Source organism: Nilaparvata lugens, chromosome 1, assembly GCF_014356525.2.
Source record: "Nilaparvata lugens isolate BPH chromosome 1, ASM1435652v1, whole genome shotgun sequence".
Lineage (NCBI taxonomy): Eukaryota > Metazoa > Arthropoda > Insecta > Hemiptera > Delphacidae > Nilaparvata > Nilaparvata lugens.
In genome coordinates, this window is record NC_052504.1 from 98532794 (window position 1) to 98551518 (window position 18725).

General features: G+C 36.4%; 1 protein-coding gene across 6 annotated transcripts in view; it reads right to left on the bottom strand.

The window, feature by feature from the left end:
* Positions 1-18725, bottom strand: part of LOC111047118 (protein brunelleschi) — a 91198-nt gene that overhangs the window by 72105 nt on the left and 368 nt on the right. For 4 of the 6 annotated variants that reach the window (XM_039419749.1, XM_039419753.1, XM_039419751.1 and 1 more), the window contains exons 2-5: positions 14197-14298; positions 11837-11964; positions 5579-5770; positions 2526-2803 (exon numbers count right to left, since the gene is read on the bottom strand). In XM_039419749.1, the coding sequence (XP_039275683.1) occupies positions 2526-2803; positions 5579-5770; positions 11837-11957 (591 nt within the window). In that variant the 5' untranslated portion in view covers positions 11958-11964; positions 14197-14298. Of the gene's footprint in view, positions 1-2525; positions 2804-4060; positions 4248-5578; positions 5771-11836; positions 11965-14196; positions 14299-18725 lie in introns of those variants that run through there. The other 2 variants (XM_039419754.1, XM_039419755.1) reach the window with 1 other exon arrangement.

Genomic DNA, 18725 nt, shown 5'->3' on the forward strand with positions numbered 1-18725 from the left:
TATTACATCAATAAACCTGTATCAGCTACCGTCTATAGAAGGAATCGACAAGACAGAGGATCGGCAACGTTTTTCTCCTATCTTTCTCCACTGCCATTATAACGTGGACCTCACTATAGCAATCTATTGCAAGTGAACAAGGAATGCTAAGGTTTAGGTCAATATTGCAAAGACACTCTTTCTATCTGAAATAAACAAACAAGTATGAAATTAACAACTGTAACAGTTACCAATATTAACAATTATCAAGAATACTAGCTATCTAATGCGTATTAACGAGGAATTCAAGGGTTTTGTGTACAAGTCTTTATTTTGTAGCACATAAATAGTCTGTGGATTCAATTGGTGAATCAGTTGACTAAGTTATTTAAAAGACAGTGGTAGTGAAAAAATGCAGTTTGGGGAATTAAAGCTGGATTCGCACACAAGTGACAGTGGACAGTGAAAATATAATTCCCATAAGTTATTTTTGTTATTATTCATATAATATGAATATGTGTATTATATAATTATTCATTATATATGTTATTATTCATACTCACTCGGCCGAGTTGAATAGTGACTGTCCAATTAGAGCTCGTGAAAATTATATTTTCACTGTTCACTGTCACTTTTGTGCGAATTCAGCTCAGTTCCGAACAAGCTGAAATTTTCCTGAAATGATTTTGGAGTATAAAAAAGCGAGGCTTAAAAGTATTAGGCTGATGGAGCTCCTTCTCAGAAGTGAAATGCATTCCTCATTTGATTGTTTTGAAGTGTTTTTTAAATATTTACAAAGTTACACAGTGTCAAAACTACAACAAAGTTATTAAAAAGCTTAAATATAAGAAGTTGACCTTCTATCACAGGAGCTTTTTATCACAGAAGCCCCAAAACTTTTCAGCTCCCTTTCCAGTTTTCTGCAATTTTCGCCAAATCAAGCCATTGGATAGAAAAAACTCACTCATCTTCTTCTCCTTCTATACGCCGGCTTCGCGACGGAGATTGGCGATCATCAATGCAATCTGGATTCTACTGACTGCAGCTCGGAACAGGGATGTTGATTCAACCAGGCTGCGTCTTCCTTTAATCTTGCCCTCCATGATCAATTGCAGGAATCTGTACTTGTCATTACGCATCACAAGTCCAAAATATCGAAGCTTCTGGCTCTTAATACAGTAAACAGCCTCCACTGTCGTCCCAATACCTCAGAATTCCTCACCCTTTCTGTCCATGAAATACGAAGAATGCGCCGATACAACCACAGTTCAAACGCCTGCAGCTTTCCCTCCATTGCCTTCGTTAATGTCCATCACTCGTGCCCATACAACACAACAACACTGGAATAATGTAGCACTTCAACAAACTCTAGCCTTTTTTAGATGATAAAATTTCGAATAAAATGAAATATTCGGAGCTCTCTATCTTCATTGAGAGTTGAGTTACAATCTTTGAAAAACAAAACAATTTTTCGGAAAAATAGAAATTTGGAGGAATTAGCGTTTCAATTTCTTTGCAAAGGGGCAAAAGAGGGCAAATATTTTCTTTTTGCTGGTGATGCCTTGATTTTATATTTTACAGTAGAACCTCTGTATAACGAAGTCGATTAGCCCTCGCTGTAGAGAGGTATTCGTTATCGAGAGGTTGTTCTGTCAAGAAAACTGGCATGATCTTATGGATCTTATAATATATCTAGGGCAGTCATTAAATAAATATGGTACATAAAACATAACATCGAAAACGTAGATAGTAACATTTTGTGAAATGTCACACTTTTTACAAAATTGAAATGTATGACAAAAGCAAATGATGGGAGGATGGGGAAATGCAGCATTCCCGTTCCTTCATTCATAAATGGCGAGTTCTAACAATTGAAATGTGTGACAGAAGCAAGGATGAGAAAGTCCAGTCGTTTACCTGCATGCTCTACGAATGAATTCTTGGAATTCTACATTTCCAGTAACTTGCATTCAATTTCCGACATGTGTTTCAACGTGTATTGACTGTCTACCACCCTCATGTGTTTCAACCTGTATTGACTGTCCACCACTCTATCTTCTTCCTACCTGAATTGCCATTATTTTTAGTCTATTGACCTTTCTGTTGAAACTAAACAATTCCTTCAAAATGACTGTCTGGTTCCTCCTATACACACTACATTTTGTATGTTGAAGTGAAGAGAAAACGTTGTTGTTGAGAGGTCCGAAATTCGTATAAGCAGCCAAAACTCTAAAACGTCATGGGACCAGGTAAAAATTCGTTGTGTAGAGGATTTCGTTAAGTGGAGGTTCGTTATAGAGAGGTTCGACTGCATTTTAATTTTATTCAAGTAAATGTATGAGTAATTGACTATATCTTCTGTTTTTAAGACAACTCCAATAAAGTGTTTTATATAGAATATGGAATATTTATTTCGCCAAAATACAAGATACATAAGACAAATGTAAATTATAATAAATCTTTGGCACAGCCAGCCAAGTCAGACTTGTGCGCTGGCTGTGAGACCTGTGTGAGGTTTGATTTCCTTAACAACCTGAGACATTTACCTTCTCCCGACACCGTTTATGCCTCTTGGACTCGAGCACCCAGAACAGTGAGCTGAGGAACTCAGTCAGTTGCGCTTCAAACTGCGCGCCCAAATCACCGTCCGATCCATAGAACAGAGCCAGGCTCTTGAAGTTGGCAGGGGTGGGCATCTCTTCCCCCTCTCCGCCCACTCCGAGGATGATGCAGCGTGAGTTGTACAGAGTTGTCGAGTACTTCACCTTCAGCGTCTCGTGCAAACGGCACAGCTCGTTCAGTTCCACCTGGTTTTTGCATTTGCCTGAAACAAATATTGATCGATTTTGAATGTATACGAATCCAGCCGAACCGTATCTGCATAATAGACGAGTCAGTATTAGCATAGAGAAACAATAGCATAAGTAGATATGGTATAGGGTATATGGTGGACTCCTCTATCTTCGCCTCTCCACTATGTTTTGATCCGTAGAGCTATTTGAGGTTAAAAAATCACATCCCTAAATTGTGTATTGATAATGAGTTACAGACAGAAAACAATCACTGACCGAACGTAGTGAGGTCTATGTTTTAATAACAACTATGTTTCAACTCGAGTTGCTTTTGTCTGTAAATTGAATAAACAAATATCAACTAGATTAGTTATTCATTACAATAATCTTACCTTCAGATCCTATTTGTTCAGTAATCTTTGTCTACAGTTTCCTTTGAACATCATGATGATATATTTTGTCTCGCATATCCCACAATGGAACATGCTCTTGAATAAAACTTATCAACTTTTCATTGAACATAGTTAAAACTTTATAAAACAGAACAAGTTCAAAAAACAAAAACAGACAAGACTGAGAAACAATTTTGAGGTTAGGTTGATGTTGTCTCGGCCGGATAGAGCCGGAAAATCCCATTCAATTCGGATCGAAAACTTCATCGGCCGGAGACGGCCGTGCCTGTTGCAATGGACGAGCATCTATAGCTTTCTTTGTTGGGGGTTCGTTCGGACGTGTTCGGTAGTTTTCGGCCGATGCTAGTTTGGACGAAATCGGCCCACCTTGATGGTATGGACATGTACAGCGGATGGATGACAGTAGAAAAGCGAAACAATTTGTGAACGTGAAAGTGCAGGGAAGGAGAGATGTAAGGACGACCGAGGTACTCATATGAGTTCAGAAGGTACTCATTGAGGAGATTGGAAGGAGAAGAGGGAAGACTGTTCCGGAGATGAGAAGGATGGAGATACCCCAACGATGTAAAGGCATATTGGGGAGAGACAAAGAAGAAGAAGATTCATGTTATAAAATCAGTGTAAAGGGATGTGTGACAGAGAGGACCTACAGTCCTCCCTCCCCCTAACACGCTCTTAATAGAAACAATTAATTGTTTAATTCAATTCAATCTATTCGACTCTTCCGCATGTCAGTGGACAAAATTAGGCTTGCCAACATCCGTAACAGATAGGCCCCACAAGTAGAAGAATTCAATTTAAATGGTAGGGCTACAAGCTTGCCGATTCTCCAAGAATAATAATTATGATGATGTGATGATTGTCAACATAACTTACCAACAGATATCAGCCCCAGAAGACAACGATGCGTTTGAAAGTCACCCCAGTCGTTGTTTCCGACCAGATAATCTTTCGTATACTTTGCCCACACTGGTCTCTGAGTTCCATTGCTGTCAACCACTTTGATATGGTTCAATCGGCAGATGCGTTCATAAATTTTATTGAAACACTTTGCTGTCAATTCCTCTCCTGGAAAAAAACAAATGCTCAATTGAATCAAAATCAAACAAACTTAAACGTATCAATATTCTAGACTATAGTGAGGTTCACGTTATAATGGCAGTGGAGAAAGATAGGAGAAAAACGTTGCCAAGTCTCTCCATTTTGCCACTGAGTGAGCACAGCTGTTACTCAATTCATCCCATCAAATTTAATCTGATAATAATTATCATTTCCTTGATAAAATAGTCAATTTAATTTCAAATTAATCAAGAAAATATTATATTTTTCATAATTTGATTCAAAATTTGCTTTCATAACTGAGATCAGATTTTTATTTTTATACAAACCTGAAATGGCAGGTAATTTAAAAAGCTGTGATACAATGTGTTAATTGATGAATGTTTGTACACCGTACATGACTATTTTAGAATAGATTGGAATCGTTTTATGTGATTCATGTGTTATTTTATTGTTCTGATACTGACTGATCTTAGTGTTTTTGCGTTTGTTTGACTTAATTTAGTGTTAAAAAATTGACGAAGTCCATGTATTCATATGAATATTTTATGACCAATAAAATTCTATTCTATTCTATTCTATTCTATTCAACAGAACAAGTTCAAAAAACAAAAACAGACAAGACTGAGAAACAATTTTGAGGTTAGGTTGATGTTGTCTCGGCCGGATAGAGCCGGAAAATCCCATTCAATTCGGATCGAAAACTTCATCGGCCGGAGACGGCCGTGCCTGTTGCAATGGACGAGCATCTATAGCTTTCTTTGTTGGGGGTTCGTTCGGACGTGTTCGGTAGTTTTCGGCCGATGCTAGTTTGGACGAAATCGGCCCACCTTGATGGTATGGACATGTACAGCGGATGGATGACAGTAGAAAAGCGAAACAATTTGTGAACGTGAAAGTGCAGGGAAGGAGAGATGTAAGGACGACCGAGGTACTCATATGAGTTCAGAAGGTACTCATTGAGGAAATTGGAAGGAGAAGAGGGAAGACTGTTCCGGAGATGAGAAGGATGGAGATACCCCAACGATGTAAAGCCTTTTTGGGGAGAGACAAAGAAGAAGAAGATTCATGTTATAAAGTCAGTGTAAAGGGATGTGTGACAGAGAGGACCTACAGTCCTCCCTCCCCCTAACACGCTCTTAATAGAAACAATTAATTGTTTAATTCAATTCAATCTATTCGAATCTTCCGCATGTCAGTGGACTAGGCTTGCCAACATCCGTAACAGATAGGCCCCACAAGTAGAAGAATTCAATTTAAATGGTAGGGCTACAAGCTTGCCGATTCTCCAAGAATAATAATTATGATGATGTGATGATTGTCAACATAACTTACCAACAGATATCAGCCCCAGAAGACAACGATGCGTTTGAAAGTCACCCCAGTCGTTGTTTCCGACCAGATAATCTTTCGTATACTTTGCCCACACTGGTCTCTGAGTTCCATTGCTGTCAACCACTTTGATATGGTTCAATCGGCAGATGCGTTCATAAATTTTATTGAAACACTTTGCTGTCAATTCCTCTCCTGGAAAAAAACAAATGCTCAATTGAATCAAAATCAAACAAATTTAAACGTATCAATATTCTAGACTTTAGTGAGGTTCACGTTATAATGGCAGTGGAGAAAGATAGGAGGAAAACGTTGCCAAGTCTCTCCATTTTGCCACTGAGTGTACACAGCTGTTACTAAATTCATCCCATTAAATTTAATCTAATAATAATTATCATTTCCTTGATAAAATAGTCAATTTAATTTCAAATTAATCAAGAAAATATATTTTTTCATAATTTGATTCAAAAATTTGCTTTCATAACTGAGATCAGATTTTTATTTTTATATAAACCTGAAATGGCAGCTAATTTAAAAAGCTGTGATACAACAATCTGAATTTCAAAACAACAGAAATTGAGTTATTTGGTAGGTATTCTATCCGAATTTCTTTAAAAAAAAAAAATAGAAAAATAGAGATCATATTTGAAAATGAGTAATTTCAATGGATTAATTCTGAAATAACTTCTCAATATTATTAATACCGGTACGAGTGGGTCTAACCTATACGGGTAGGCTAACTGAAGCATGGATGAAGTCTAGGATGGTTAGTTATCAACTTTTAAAATTAAACTTGAATTTTAAAAAACTTTTGAAGTGAAAATGCACTTACTTTTTGTATAGTGACGATCGTTTCGACCTGTTGTTGGTCATCATCAGACTGTGGGAATTCACTCAGATGACAAGGCTATGTGTGGTAAGGGATGAAGGTGGTGGAATAGGTTGTGGTGGGGGTTGGGTTGGTGGATATTTAGTGTGGCGGTATTTTTGAACTTTGGACTATTTTGTCAAAGAGTGTGTGGGAAGAGAAATTTATTTGATCATTTAGGAGACTGTTGGGAAACTGTTTTGTGTGGTTGTAGATTTCGTATTGTTCTAATACATTGAGTTTTCTGCTTTTTTGAGAGATATGGAGGATTTCAAGATTGGTGGCGATGTCTGTGTATGTGTGGTTTGTGGATATAATATGGTCAGCAAAGTTTGAGTGGCTATGTGGTTTATTAATGGCTCTGATGTGCTCTTTGTATCTTGTCTGAAAGTCACGTCCAGTCTGTCCGATATACAGTTTACTACAATCATTACATTTTAATTTGTAGATGCCTGGTTGCTCAAATCTCTGTTTGTTTGTTTGATAATTTTGAAAATGTTTCCTCAGTGAATTTGTTGTTTTAAAGGCAATTCTGTATTTGAGCTTTTTAAAAGACCACCTTCATCCCTTACCACACATAGCCTTGTCATCTGAGTGAATTCCCACAGTCTGATGATGACCAACAACAGGTCGAAACGATCGTCACTATACAAAAAGTAAGTGCATTTTCACTTCAAAAGTTTTTTAAAATTCAAGTTTAATTTAATAGTGAAAAAGTATGGATATACAACAGAGTAACTTTTAAAATGTCATTCCAGGTATTTTAATTTGTGTTTCTCATACGGTAATGTTTAAAAATTATTTCATTATTTCAAAAATACATTTCAAATCAATTATACGACTTGTGTACTCAAGTATTTTGATAGAATGAAGAAAAAAAATGGCGGCTGAGAATTGTTTGTTCAGTTTTGTACAGTCACTGTCAAAAGTAAATATAAAATATTCTGGCAAATAGACAACATTGCAAAGCGAGAGAGAGATAGTGCTATCTGTTTTGTTGTATGATAGGAAAGGGCAGCAACAGTATTGTCAATCGTACACTGCCATTATAATGTGGACCTCACTATAGCAGGTTACCCGTGCTCCTGAAGGGTCTTATTAAGAACTTGTCAAACTGAAAACTTGACGAACTGAGGATAAGCCTATAACCATAATCGGTAAATTAAGAATCTTTGTGCAAAATTGCAAGTTAATCAGTCCAGTGGTTCAGAAGTGATGATGTGACATTCATGAATTTCCTATCCCGTACGTATATAGGCTAAGCCAATATTTATTTAAGTCAATATATTTTAGCCGTGTTTATTTAAGCCGCTTATTTAAGCCAATATTCTTAAATAAGGGTTTCTTAAGTTTTGTCAAGTTTTGTCAGTACAGATATTTGATAATTACACACAGAATGATTCAAAAAGGACTTTACAACTTTGAAAATTCACTTACTTTTTGTATAGTGACGATCGTTTCGACCTGTTGTTGGTCATCATCAGACTGTGGGAATTCACTCAGATGACAAGGCTATGTGTGGTAAGGGATGAAGGTGGTGGAATAGGTTGTGGTGGGGGTTGGGTTGGTGGATATTTAGTGTGGCGGTATTTTTGAACTTTGGACTATTTTGTCAAAGAGTGTGTGGGAAGAGAAATTTATTTGATCATTTAGGAGACTGTTGGGAAACTGTTTTGTGTGGTTGTAGATTTCGTATTGTTCTAATACATTGAGTTTTCTGCTTTTTTGAGAGATATGGAGGATTTCAAGATTGGTGGCGATGTCTGTGTATGTGTGGTTTGTGGATATAATATGGTCAGCAAAGTTTGAGTGGCTATGTGGTTTATTAATGGCTCTGATGTGCTCTTTGTATCTTGTCTGAAAGTCACGTCCAGTCTGTCCGATATACAGTTTACTACAATCATTACATTTTAATTTGTAGATGCCTGGTTGCTCAAATCTCTGTTTGTTTGTTTGATAATTTTGAAAATGTTTCCTCAGTGAATTTGTTGTTTTAAAGGCAATTCTGTATTTGAGCTTTTTAAAAGACCACCTTCATCCCTTACCACACATAGCCTTGTCATCTGAGTGAATTCCCACAGTCTGATGATGACCAACAACAGGTCGAAACGATCGTCACTATACAAAAAGTAAGTGCATTTTCACTTCAAAAGTTTTTAAAATTCAAGTTTAATTTAATAGTGAAAAAGTATGGATATACAACAGAGTAACTTTTAAAATGTCATTCCAGGTATTTTAATTTGTGTTTCTCATACGGTAATGTTTAAAAATTATTTCATTGTTTCAAAAATACATTTCAAATCAATTATACGACTTGTGTACTCAAGTATTTTGATAGAATGAAGAAAAAAATGGCGGCTGAGAATTGTTTGTTCAGTTTTGTACAGTCACTGTCAAAAGTAAATATAAAATATTCTGGCAAATAGACAACATTGCAAAGCGAGAGAGAGATAGTGCTATCTGTTTTGTTGTATGATAGAAAAGGACAGCAACAGTATTGTCAATCGTACACTGCCATTATAATGTGGACCTCACTATAGCAGGTTACCCGTGCTCCTGAAGGGTCTTATTAAGAACTTGTCAAACTGAAAACTTGACGAACTGAGGATAAGCCTATAACCATACTCGGTAAATTAAGAATCTTTGTGCAAAATTGCAAGTTAATCAGTCCAGTGGTTCAGAAGTGATGATGTGACATTCATGAACTTCCTATCCCGTACGTGTATAGGCTAAGCCAATACTTAAATAAGGGTTTCTTAAGTTTTGTCAGTACAGATATTTGATAATTACACACAGAATGATTCAAAAAGGACTTTACAACTTTGAAAATTCATATAAATCTTATTAAACAAGGTACAGAGCTGGTTTTGGTGTTGTTTTAAAGGAAAACACTTCAAGTTTTTTTACCTTAAACTAAAGATGTTCTATGTGACTTCCGTTGGTTATCCTGCAGACATCCCATCGATAGTCGATTTCTTCCCAGACTGGCACTATCATTTCAGGTGTAACTTCTTGCTCAACAGCAGCGCAAATCCTTGTTCTAAGTTCAGGTAGAAAGGCTGGCAAAGGGGGTATGCACCATATCTTTTATAAGACCCCACAAGAAAAAATCCAGCGGTGTTAGGTCTGGGGAACAAGGGGGCCATGTAATTGGTGCATTTCGGCCAATCCACTGATTTCTAGGAAGAAGTCGACTATCGATGTCTGTAGGATAACCAACGGAAGCCACATAGAACATATTTAGTTTAAGGTGAAAAAATTGAAGTGTTTTACTTTATAACAACACCAAAACCAGCTCTTTACCTTGTTTAATAAGATTTTCATGAATGTTAAAAGTTGTAAAGTCGTTTTTGAATCACCCGGTATTCTTTGATATATACGATATATATTCGCTTTCATATCAACCACTTCTGAGCAACAATTTAAAAAAGTTAGCCTTAATGATAGTTTTAAAAGATTTCATGGTACTCTAAAAGATCAAATTATAGAGAATTATTTAGAATTATTGAATAATCATACCTAAAAGCTATAAGCAATTTTATTCAATAATATTTATAAGTTCAAACTATCAAATTTATTTATCTTAAGGTTCATAACATACAGACCTAATAAACGCTACCCAATTTTGATCGTTAAAGAACGTACGGTATCTTGTGGGACACATTGTACGAGCTCGTTCTTGTAATAACCGAAAATCCGGTGGCGTTTATTCAGTGCGTATAGTGCGGTTCTAATAATTGCTTTTCAAAGTAGATCAAAATGAAGTTTTCAATCTGACCGGATTTCGAAAATTCAACTTTCCTCAAAATAATCTGTGGCCCTAGAGCTGAGGAGAATATTGGTGTTACGAGAAAAATTCTCGCTTCTTGACTAAGTTTCGATACTCAGTCAAAATTTCAAAAAAAATCTGATTCCTCATGCTCTCCAATTTTAGAGAATAAAAATCAATAGAGATAAAAATATTTATTAAATACTTGAAATAGTACAGTGTGCCAAGTCATATGGATTACAATAAGGAATACGGTACATTCTCAAGTATAGAGTTCAACGAATACAGATTACAAGACACTTTTAAACATTAATCATCAAAATATAACAATTATATAAATATTTCAGTCAGCTCGAAAGAAACTATTTAATATCACAAGAGATATCAGAGAGCTCTTCAAACGATCTTATAAATAAATAAAACAATAAAATAAACAGTGGGTTCTCTAAAAGCATCATTTTCACATTTTTTTGAAGACAGATATAAGATTCCTGGTACACAACGGTAAAATGAAAGCGTTTATTGATTGATTGATTCATACAATAAGTTCATCATAAAAATGATAGGGAGAGAAAAAGAAGTTAACCTTGTGCTATTCCTCTCCAAAATTTAGATAAGGTTACCTACACATAGTCCGAAATAGGTTGAGTCTTGTAGTTGTTCACTTCACAAAATGTTCATTCCTTAATTATTCTCCCAAAGTAGATTTTCAAATTTAGATGCTTCAAAACCGAGTGATATAACATTCTATTTTATTGATGTGACCTCAGATTGACACTGTAACTTTCTCAATTTTATATAGGGAACATTCAAATAATAATAACTATAGTGAGGTCCACGTTATAATGACAGTGGAGAAAGAGAGGAGAACAACGTTGCCGAACCTCTGTCTTGTCAATGCCTTCTATATACGGTAGCTGATACAGGTTTATTGATGTAATATTAACTGTTCATTCTCGTTTAAAGTAATCAATTATATTTCATCACGCGAGAAAATTTATTTTTCAATAATTTCATGATGAATTTTCATAATAATTAAGATGAAATATTTTGTTTATTAATTCTACATTATTAAAAGACGATCTGGCAACAGAGCAAAGCGAGAAAGAGATAGCGCTATGCGCTTTGTTGAATGATAGACAAGGATAGCAATACCATTGCTAATTAAACTCTGCCATTATAACGTGGACCTCACCATAGCAGGTAACCCGTGCTCCGCAAGGATCTAATTCAAAACTTGACCTACTGAAATCTTGAAGAATTTAAAATAGGCCTATAACCATTCTCAGTAAATTGAGAATATATTTGCAAAATTTCAAGTTAATCAGTTCAGTAGTTCAGACGTGATGATGCTATTTGTGTGTCTTCTATAAAAAGTGTCATTCGTGAATTTCTTATCCCGTACATGTATTATTAAATAATATATAATGATGGAAAGCCAGTTCTTTTCATTATTACGTTATAGATACAGATGGGATCATTAAACATTCTAGGAAATGAGTATGATATTTCTATAAAAACCTTTATGATTTGAGTAACAGAATACTGTAAGATAAATTGACAAATCTGATTTTTGGACAATGTAACTTTGAAGAAAATAAAGTGAGATAGCTTGAATAATTACCAATGTGTTTGACAAGGACAAGAATGGCTGCATGATCGTGAGGTGTCTGCTCATAGTCTGGATGCGACATGTTCGGATCTGGAGTCGGACTTGACAAAATGACACTCACAGATGATCTCATTGGTATGCTGCAAAATGGAAACATAATCATCAACAACAGAAAGCATTATTTTATATGTTTAAATGATTATTTCAACCACCATTAGAAAGTGAAAACTCTGTATAAAATTTAAAACCAATTAATTGATTCATTTATACAATAGGTACATTATCAAATCATTAAATTAATAAATGAGAATTCGCTACAAATTCGTGAATCGATCATGGACAAAGAACCAAACTACTTGGCGGTAGTGGCCCATTTTAATTGCTAATATTCATTTTATAAATTTTTATGTAATTACAATTACTTCTATGGCAAATGAATAAATTTGAATTTGAAACAAGTGTTGTATCTGCAATATTTTTCATTTTTATAGAATTACACTATATTATAAAGGCTATGCGTATGACGTGAGGAAAAAACATGGAAAATATTAGGTGTTTAGTTAATAGAGTGAATACCCCTTTAATGTCAAAATTTAACTATTAATTTAAGCTAGAATTGAACTTTTCATTAACCAAAGTGTTGGATTGCAGTCAAATTACAATTGAAAATAAAAAATTTCAAAAATTATAATAGCTAGTATTAGCTACAATACTAGCTAGTATTACACTATAGTGAGGTCCACGTTATAATGGCAGTGTTTGATAAGCAATGGTATTGCTATCCTTATCTATCATTCAACAAAGCAGATTGCACTATCTCTGTCTCGCTTTTCTCTGTTGTCAAATTGTTTTTTAACAATGTAGAAATATAATTAATGAACAACATATTTATTCTTGATTATGAAAATTCATTAACAAATTATTGAAAAATATAATTTCTTGCATGATAAAATATAATTGTTTATTTTAAACGACAATGAACAGTTAATATTACGTCAATAAACCTATAATTTTTATTAATTTATTCCATTTCAACAGAAGTTGGTATTCGGCAGTCGTTTCATACATTTGCATCTGAACATACTATGCATATTTTTTCAGTGGGAATAAATCTCTACTGTATAAAAACACAATGGAAGACCCAAAGACTCCAATTATTGTGAGGTAGAAGCTTCATAATCATTTAAGATTGAGTTTTCAGCTTCTATTCACATCCTCAAAACAACACATAAGTTTGTGTTGAGTACTCAGGTTTCCAACAAATATCTCAGTTCGTTATCTGAAAGTTTTGCTTTGTGGAGGTGAAAAGTGTGTTTACTCTGTTCAGAGACGGGAGACTTTGTGGTGTGAGTAATATAAGATGGTGTTACTTGTAGTCTAGCAGAGATTAACTTTGTTCTTGAGAACTCAATGTTGTAAGCTGATTCGCCACTCGCATGTTTGGTTAAGTCTGAAACAAAATTTTGCATCTTGTAGGGTCAAACATGGCTAGAACTCCATACGCTGGATTTATGTGAATCTCCACTTTAGCTTTTTATCAGGAAGAATCATTGTTGTAACTTTTCAGACCTTGATGATTATCCAATAGTGGCCCATATCTAGAACTCATTAGTTGAGATTAGCTTTGAACTTCGCTGTAAATTATTCATCTTTTCAAAGTGGAAAACTTTCCTGTATCATTCCTCTATTGTTCATTCAAAAAAAATGAACAATAAGCTACCGTCTATAGAAGGCATTGACAAGCAGAGGATCAGCAACGTTTTTCTCCTATCTTTCTCCACTGCCATGGACCTCGTGTATAACGTGGACCTCACTATAGTTGCATTCAGTGTGAGCACGAACATACAACTCACACCGTGTTCCAATGGAAATTTTCAAATGTTTTTTCGGCTCATGAATGATTTGACAATCACTTGCACATTCGCATTTGCGCATTCAATATGATCACACCCCAAGTCTAAAAAATCATCTTCAACAATAAAACAACCCGTTGTTGGTTATCCATCTTGTTTTCACTAATATTATTACTATTGTATTTTTTATACTACTTTAAAGTGAAAAAAACACTCACATTCTATGGTGTGGCGACGACCGTTTCGTGCTGGTATTGCACATTCTCAAGCCGAACAGAAACTGAAGTATTTGCGGTATTTTCAACTTTAAGTTTTTTAACCTTGAATACTTCAGTTTCTGTTTGGCTTGAAGATGTGCAGCACCAGCATGAAACGGTCGTCGCCACACCAAAAATGTGAGTGTTTTTTCACTTGAAAGTAAAATAGTAATAAAATAACGCAATTTTTGAAGGACCTTTGAATAAGGATATCTAGTGTAGTTTATTCTAAATTGATAAGAAAGGAATAAATAAAACTTACCAATCAGATTCGGTGATTGTTCATTTAAAACACTCGTCAATAGCAGATGGATCACATTAAGAAAGGAAGTATGGTTATGTTTGAGTTTTTGATCAGCGGTACCTGTAAAGATAAAGTATAATTATTGACCGAGCAAAGTGAGGTCTAAGATTCAAGTCGACGGTTTGGCATTTCTCTTAATGTTTAAATGTTTATATGTTGCGCATCTACGGCGAAACGCGGTAATAGATTTTCATGAAATTTGACAGGTATGTTCCTTTTTAAATTGCGCGTCGACGTATATACAAGGTTTTTGGAAATTTTGCATTTCAAGGATAATATAAAAGGAAAAAGGAGTCTCCTTCATACGCCAATATTGGGGTAAAAATCAGACAATAGAGTTCATCATAAATCAGCTGTCTAGTGGACTATAACTACCCGTTCAAAAACATTGAACATCTTGAAAATGTATCTTTCCATCAACGTTGTAGACAGTATTGCAGCCAGACCTGATAACAGCGCTCACACTCACATTCCGGGACGACACGTCACAGTACGATAGGACAGAAAGTTCTATGTTTATTTAGGATTTTTTCTAGACATTTTAGATTGATAAATTTATTTTTGAGAAAACATAACAACAGGTCAATGTAACTTACTGAGCGCGATGTCTACTGTTCACAGAACTACTAGTATTTATTTAATAACATGTGTACTTGATTTTTGATAATACCTATAAATATGTAACATATTAGTGCTATTCGAAAAAACAAATGCACATAGTAATAACACAGGGATCTTTTGATCTTCAAAAGATCATTGAAGAATCATCTTTTTCAAAAGGTATTCTACTTCATGAAAGAGTTTTGGGATGTCGTCTGACCTGCAGATGATCAAATGAGACAAATGACGACCACGGCTGCAAGTCTTCTAGTTGGATTACTTCAAGTATGCAGGTATACAAGTGAGTATGCTGCAGTACTGATGGGTTGAGGGCAGCTATTCTTGAGACTAGGTTGTTTGCAACAAACTGGTTCTTTGCAAACCTCTTCCTCCTCAATGAGGAGAAAACTGTCAGGTTTGAGGTACCTCAGGGTTGAATTCTGGGGCCAATCCTGTTCATCATGATGATCAACGACCTGGATGACAATTGTGCAACTCTCCTGTTTGCTGATGATACATCATTGCTGTCATCTGGCATTGACCTTCAGCAGGTGCTGGAGAGGTCAGCGGAGCATCTGCGGTCTTCAACCTCATGGTTCCTGTGAAGCTGCTGGGCTTTATGCTGGATTCAAAGCTCAGCTGGGCCAGCCACATCCAGCAGGTGACCAAGAGACTGTCCCCAATCTGTTTCCTTTTGCTCAAACTGAGGGGACATGTGACGGAGGCATATCTGGTCATGCACTTTTCCACTGTCATATCTCCTACGGTCTACTCATGTGGGGTCACTCAGCCAAGGTTGTGGACATACTGAAGCTGCAGAAACGGGCCGCCAGGATCTTTACTGGAAGCGAACATCTTGCTCATTGCAAGCCCATTTTTAAATAAATGTAAATTAAATGTACATTCATGTAGTCTTGCAAGATGTATGCAAGTACTTCACAAGTCTCAACAATGGCATTGCTTATTGATGCAGGTGACATGACTGCTGAAAATTTTAGGTCTTCAAAGTTTCACCTGGGTATTCTAACTGTAATCAGCCACTTCCTCCTTCTCTGCCTCATGTACGTGAAGAATCAACAAAATTTGTTGATTCGGATTGATGTACATCACCACAACACCAGGCATCGAGAGCTGTTTGACGTCCCCAGGGTGCGCCTCCAGAGATCGCGGGTATGCTATAGGAGTTGAGCGCTACGCTACTTCAACAGGCTGCCTGCAGGGGTCAAGCAGTTGGGGCTCAGCGTGTTCAAGAGAGTTGTGACCGGTTTCCTGAGAAGCAGGGCTTATTACGATGTCCAGGAATATCCCTGCAAGGCAGCCTGGAATATTATAAATAAATCTAGAAAGAAACAGTCTGCTCTACCTAAAAATGCAAGTCCAGATAATTTACTGAGGTCTGAGGCCGTACTGAGGTCTGCTGAACTGTTGGAGGAGGCAAGCACATGGTTTAGGGCAAACAGACTGTGTATGAATGGGGAGAAGACACAGAATGTTCTGTGCACCCTGAGGCATGGTCTACCTCCTTTTGGTGGGCCTGAGGTTAAGCTCCTTGGATTCATGGTTGACTCATCACTGACATGGGACCAGCACATTGATATGATATGTAACCGACTCTCCAAAGTAACATATCTGATACGGAAATTGAGAAGTCATGTTCCAAGGAGTTACCTGGTTACTGCATACCATGGTCTGTTTCATGGCCACATTAATTATGGGATTGCACTTTGGGGGCATGTAACAGAATTCTCCTCCTACAGAAGAAAGTGATTCTTATAATAACATCATCACCATACTTGGAGCATTGTCGCCCGCTGTTCAGGAGACAGGGAATACTCACTGTCTTCGGTCAATATGTGCTGAACTCCCTTGTTCTTCTGAAGGGCCAACTTCACACACTCCAAGCAAGAGGCCAGATACACAACTATTGAACTAGAAGGCGACACAACATTGACCTTCCCTACTCTAGATTTGCTAAGCTGCACACTTGCTACCCAATGCGCGCATTAAAAATCTACAATAGACTTCCACTGCATGTGCGGGAGCTGGAGGTGAGAGTGTTCAAGAAAGTGCTCCGAGAGAAGCTAATTAACCTCCCTCTCTATTCTTTGAGTGAGGAGGAGATTGTATGTTTTGTCAGTCTCTTCGATCGGCCATCTTGAGATTAGTGTACATATTTGAACTTTTGTGTTTTTATTAATCGACAATGTCTATCCGGTATATACACTGGTCACAGACAGAAAAAAAATTGAATTGAATTGAATATGTAAATGATGACCTGTCTCAAATATTATCAGGCTAAAGTGCCATTATGTTAAAGAGCAAGGCCTCATATGGTTTTCTTTTCGATCTGAACTTGATCACTGTCATCTTGATCAATTTAGTGTTTTTTGTTATTTCTTTTTATTCATGACATGACACCATCGATCCTACAATAATTGTGGGTAATGGATGAAGAAGAAGGTATAAGGTATAAGGTGCAAGGTATAAAACACCGACAATTGTGTTCAACCTAAGAAATGAGGAGGATGGGTCTGCTCCAGTCAAGCTGCTTGGCTTCATCCTCGATAGGATTGAGCTGTCATGGAGCAGTCATGTAGAGGCTGTTTGCTATAGGCTGAGCGGGTAGTAAGCACTATATCAAGTTATGCTACTTTGCTAATTATCAGAGCATCCTGTTGCACGGCCTGTTTGTCTAGGGTGGAGCTGCGTATTCAGTAATCTCCATTCATGACCAGAAATTGGTGGATAGATTGCTTCAAAATGTAATGCTTGATAAAGAGGATGTTGAAAGAGTGCCGCGAAGAAAGCCTTGCAGGTCATCTGTAGACTGATAGACTGGTTCATTGTCATCCTCTCTTAGTTAGAGAGAAAATACTCGCCGTATTTGCTCTCAACATCTTTCATGCTCTTTGCAGGACCCACGCAAATGTAGAAGAGCTTGCCATCAGGCAGAGTTTTCATACGCATAACACGAAAGAGGAGCTATAGCTTGACGATTGACCCGTCATTGAAATAAGGAGAAGACTACGGTTGAAGCACTTCTTGCAGGAGAATCCTTTCTATTCACTTAACGAATTTTTTGAATGTGACAGTGCACTGGTGAGTAGATATTTTGACTAATTTTGGCGCTGTGATGTCCGCTGCTGGTTTTTGCCTTTTATGTTTTTCTTCTGACTTGTCTCTTGTGAGCATGCCCTACATGGTCACTTTATGGACAGAAAGTTTATTATTACGAATCAAGTAACAATCAAATAAATTACAATAATATGAAATATGATGTAACAAGTAAGTAAAGTTGAGTGTACTTTATCAGAGACTGGGCAGGAAACTAACTGGCCTTGCCCACCTATCAAAGACTGTTCAAAAAGCTCCCGATATCAAAAAGAAAACTGCCGGCCAGGTTGAACTTGTATTGAGGAGATTGCTGGTGGAGAACCCACTGTATGTTCTCAATGAGTTTTTCATGTTGGGTAGGACGCTGGTAAGTTATTATTTCTGATTTTGGTTGTAACTAACTCACTAACTTAGGGCAATAGTTTAAATTTTTATTATTCTGACGTTTCTTTGTGTTTTTATAATCGCATGAAAGACTTGAAATACTAAATACTGGCATTATAATACTAGCATCATCCAAGTAGAAGTTTAATACGTTATCTTTGCTTGAGAAGATTTTAAATAATGTTACTATGAATCATAAATTATAGATCATAGATCTACTCTACTCATTATTAATAATAATTTAGAGACTTTCCGTACCGTAAATAATAAATACTATTCACACTATCATATAGATTAGACAGTTTCAAGTAGGAGACAGACCGAAGTCTCAATAGTCTCACATTAATTAGGCTATGGGTTTATTCTATAAATTGTAAAAAGAAGAAATG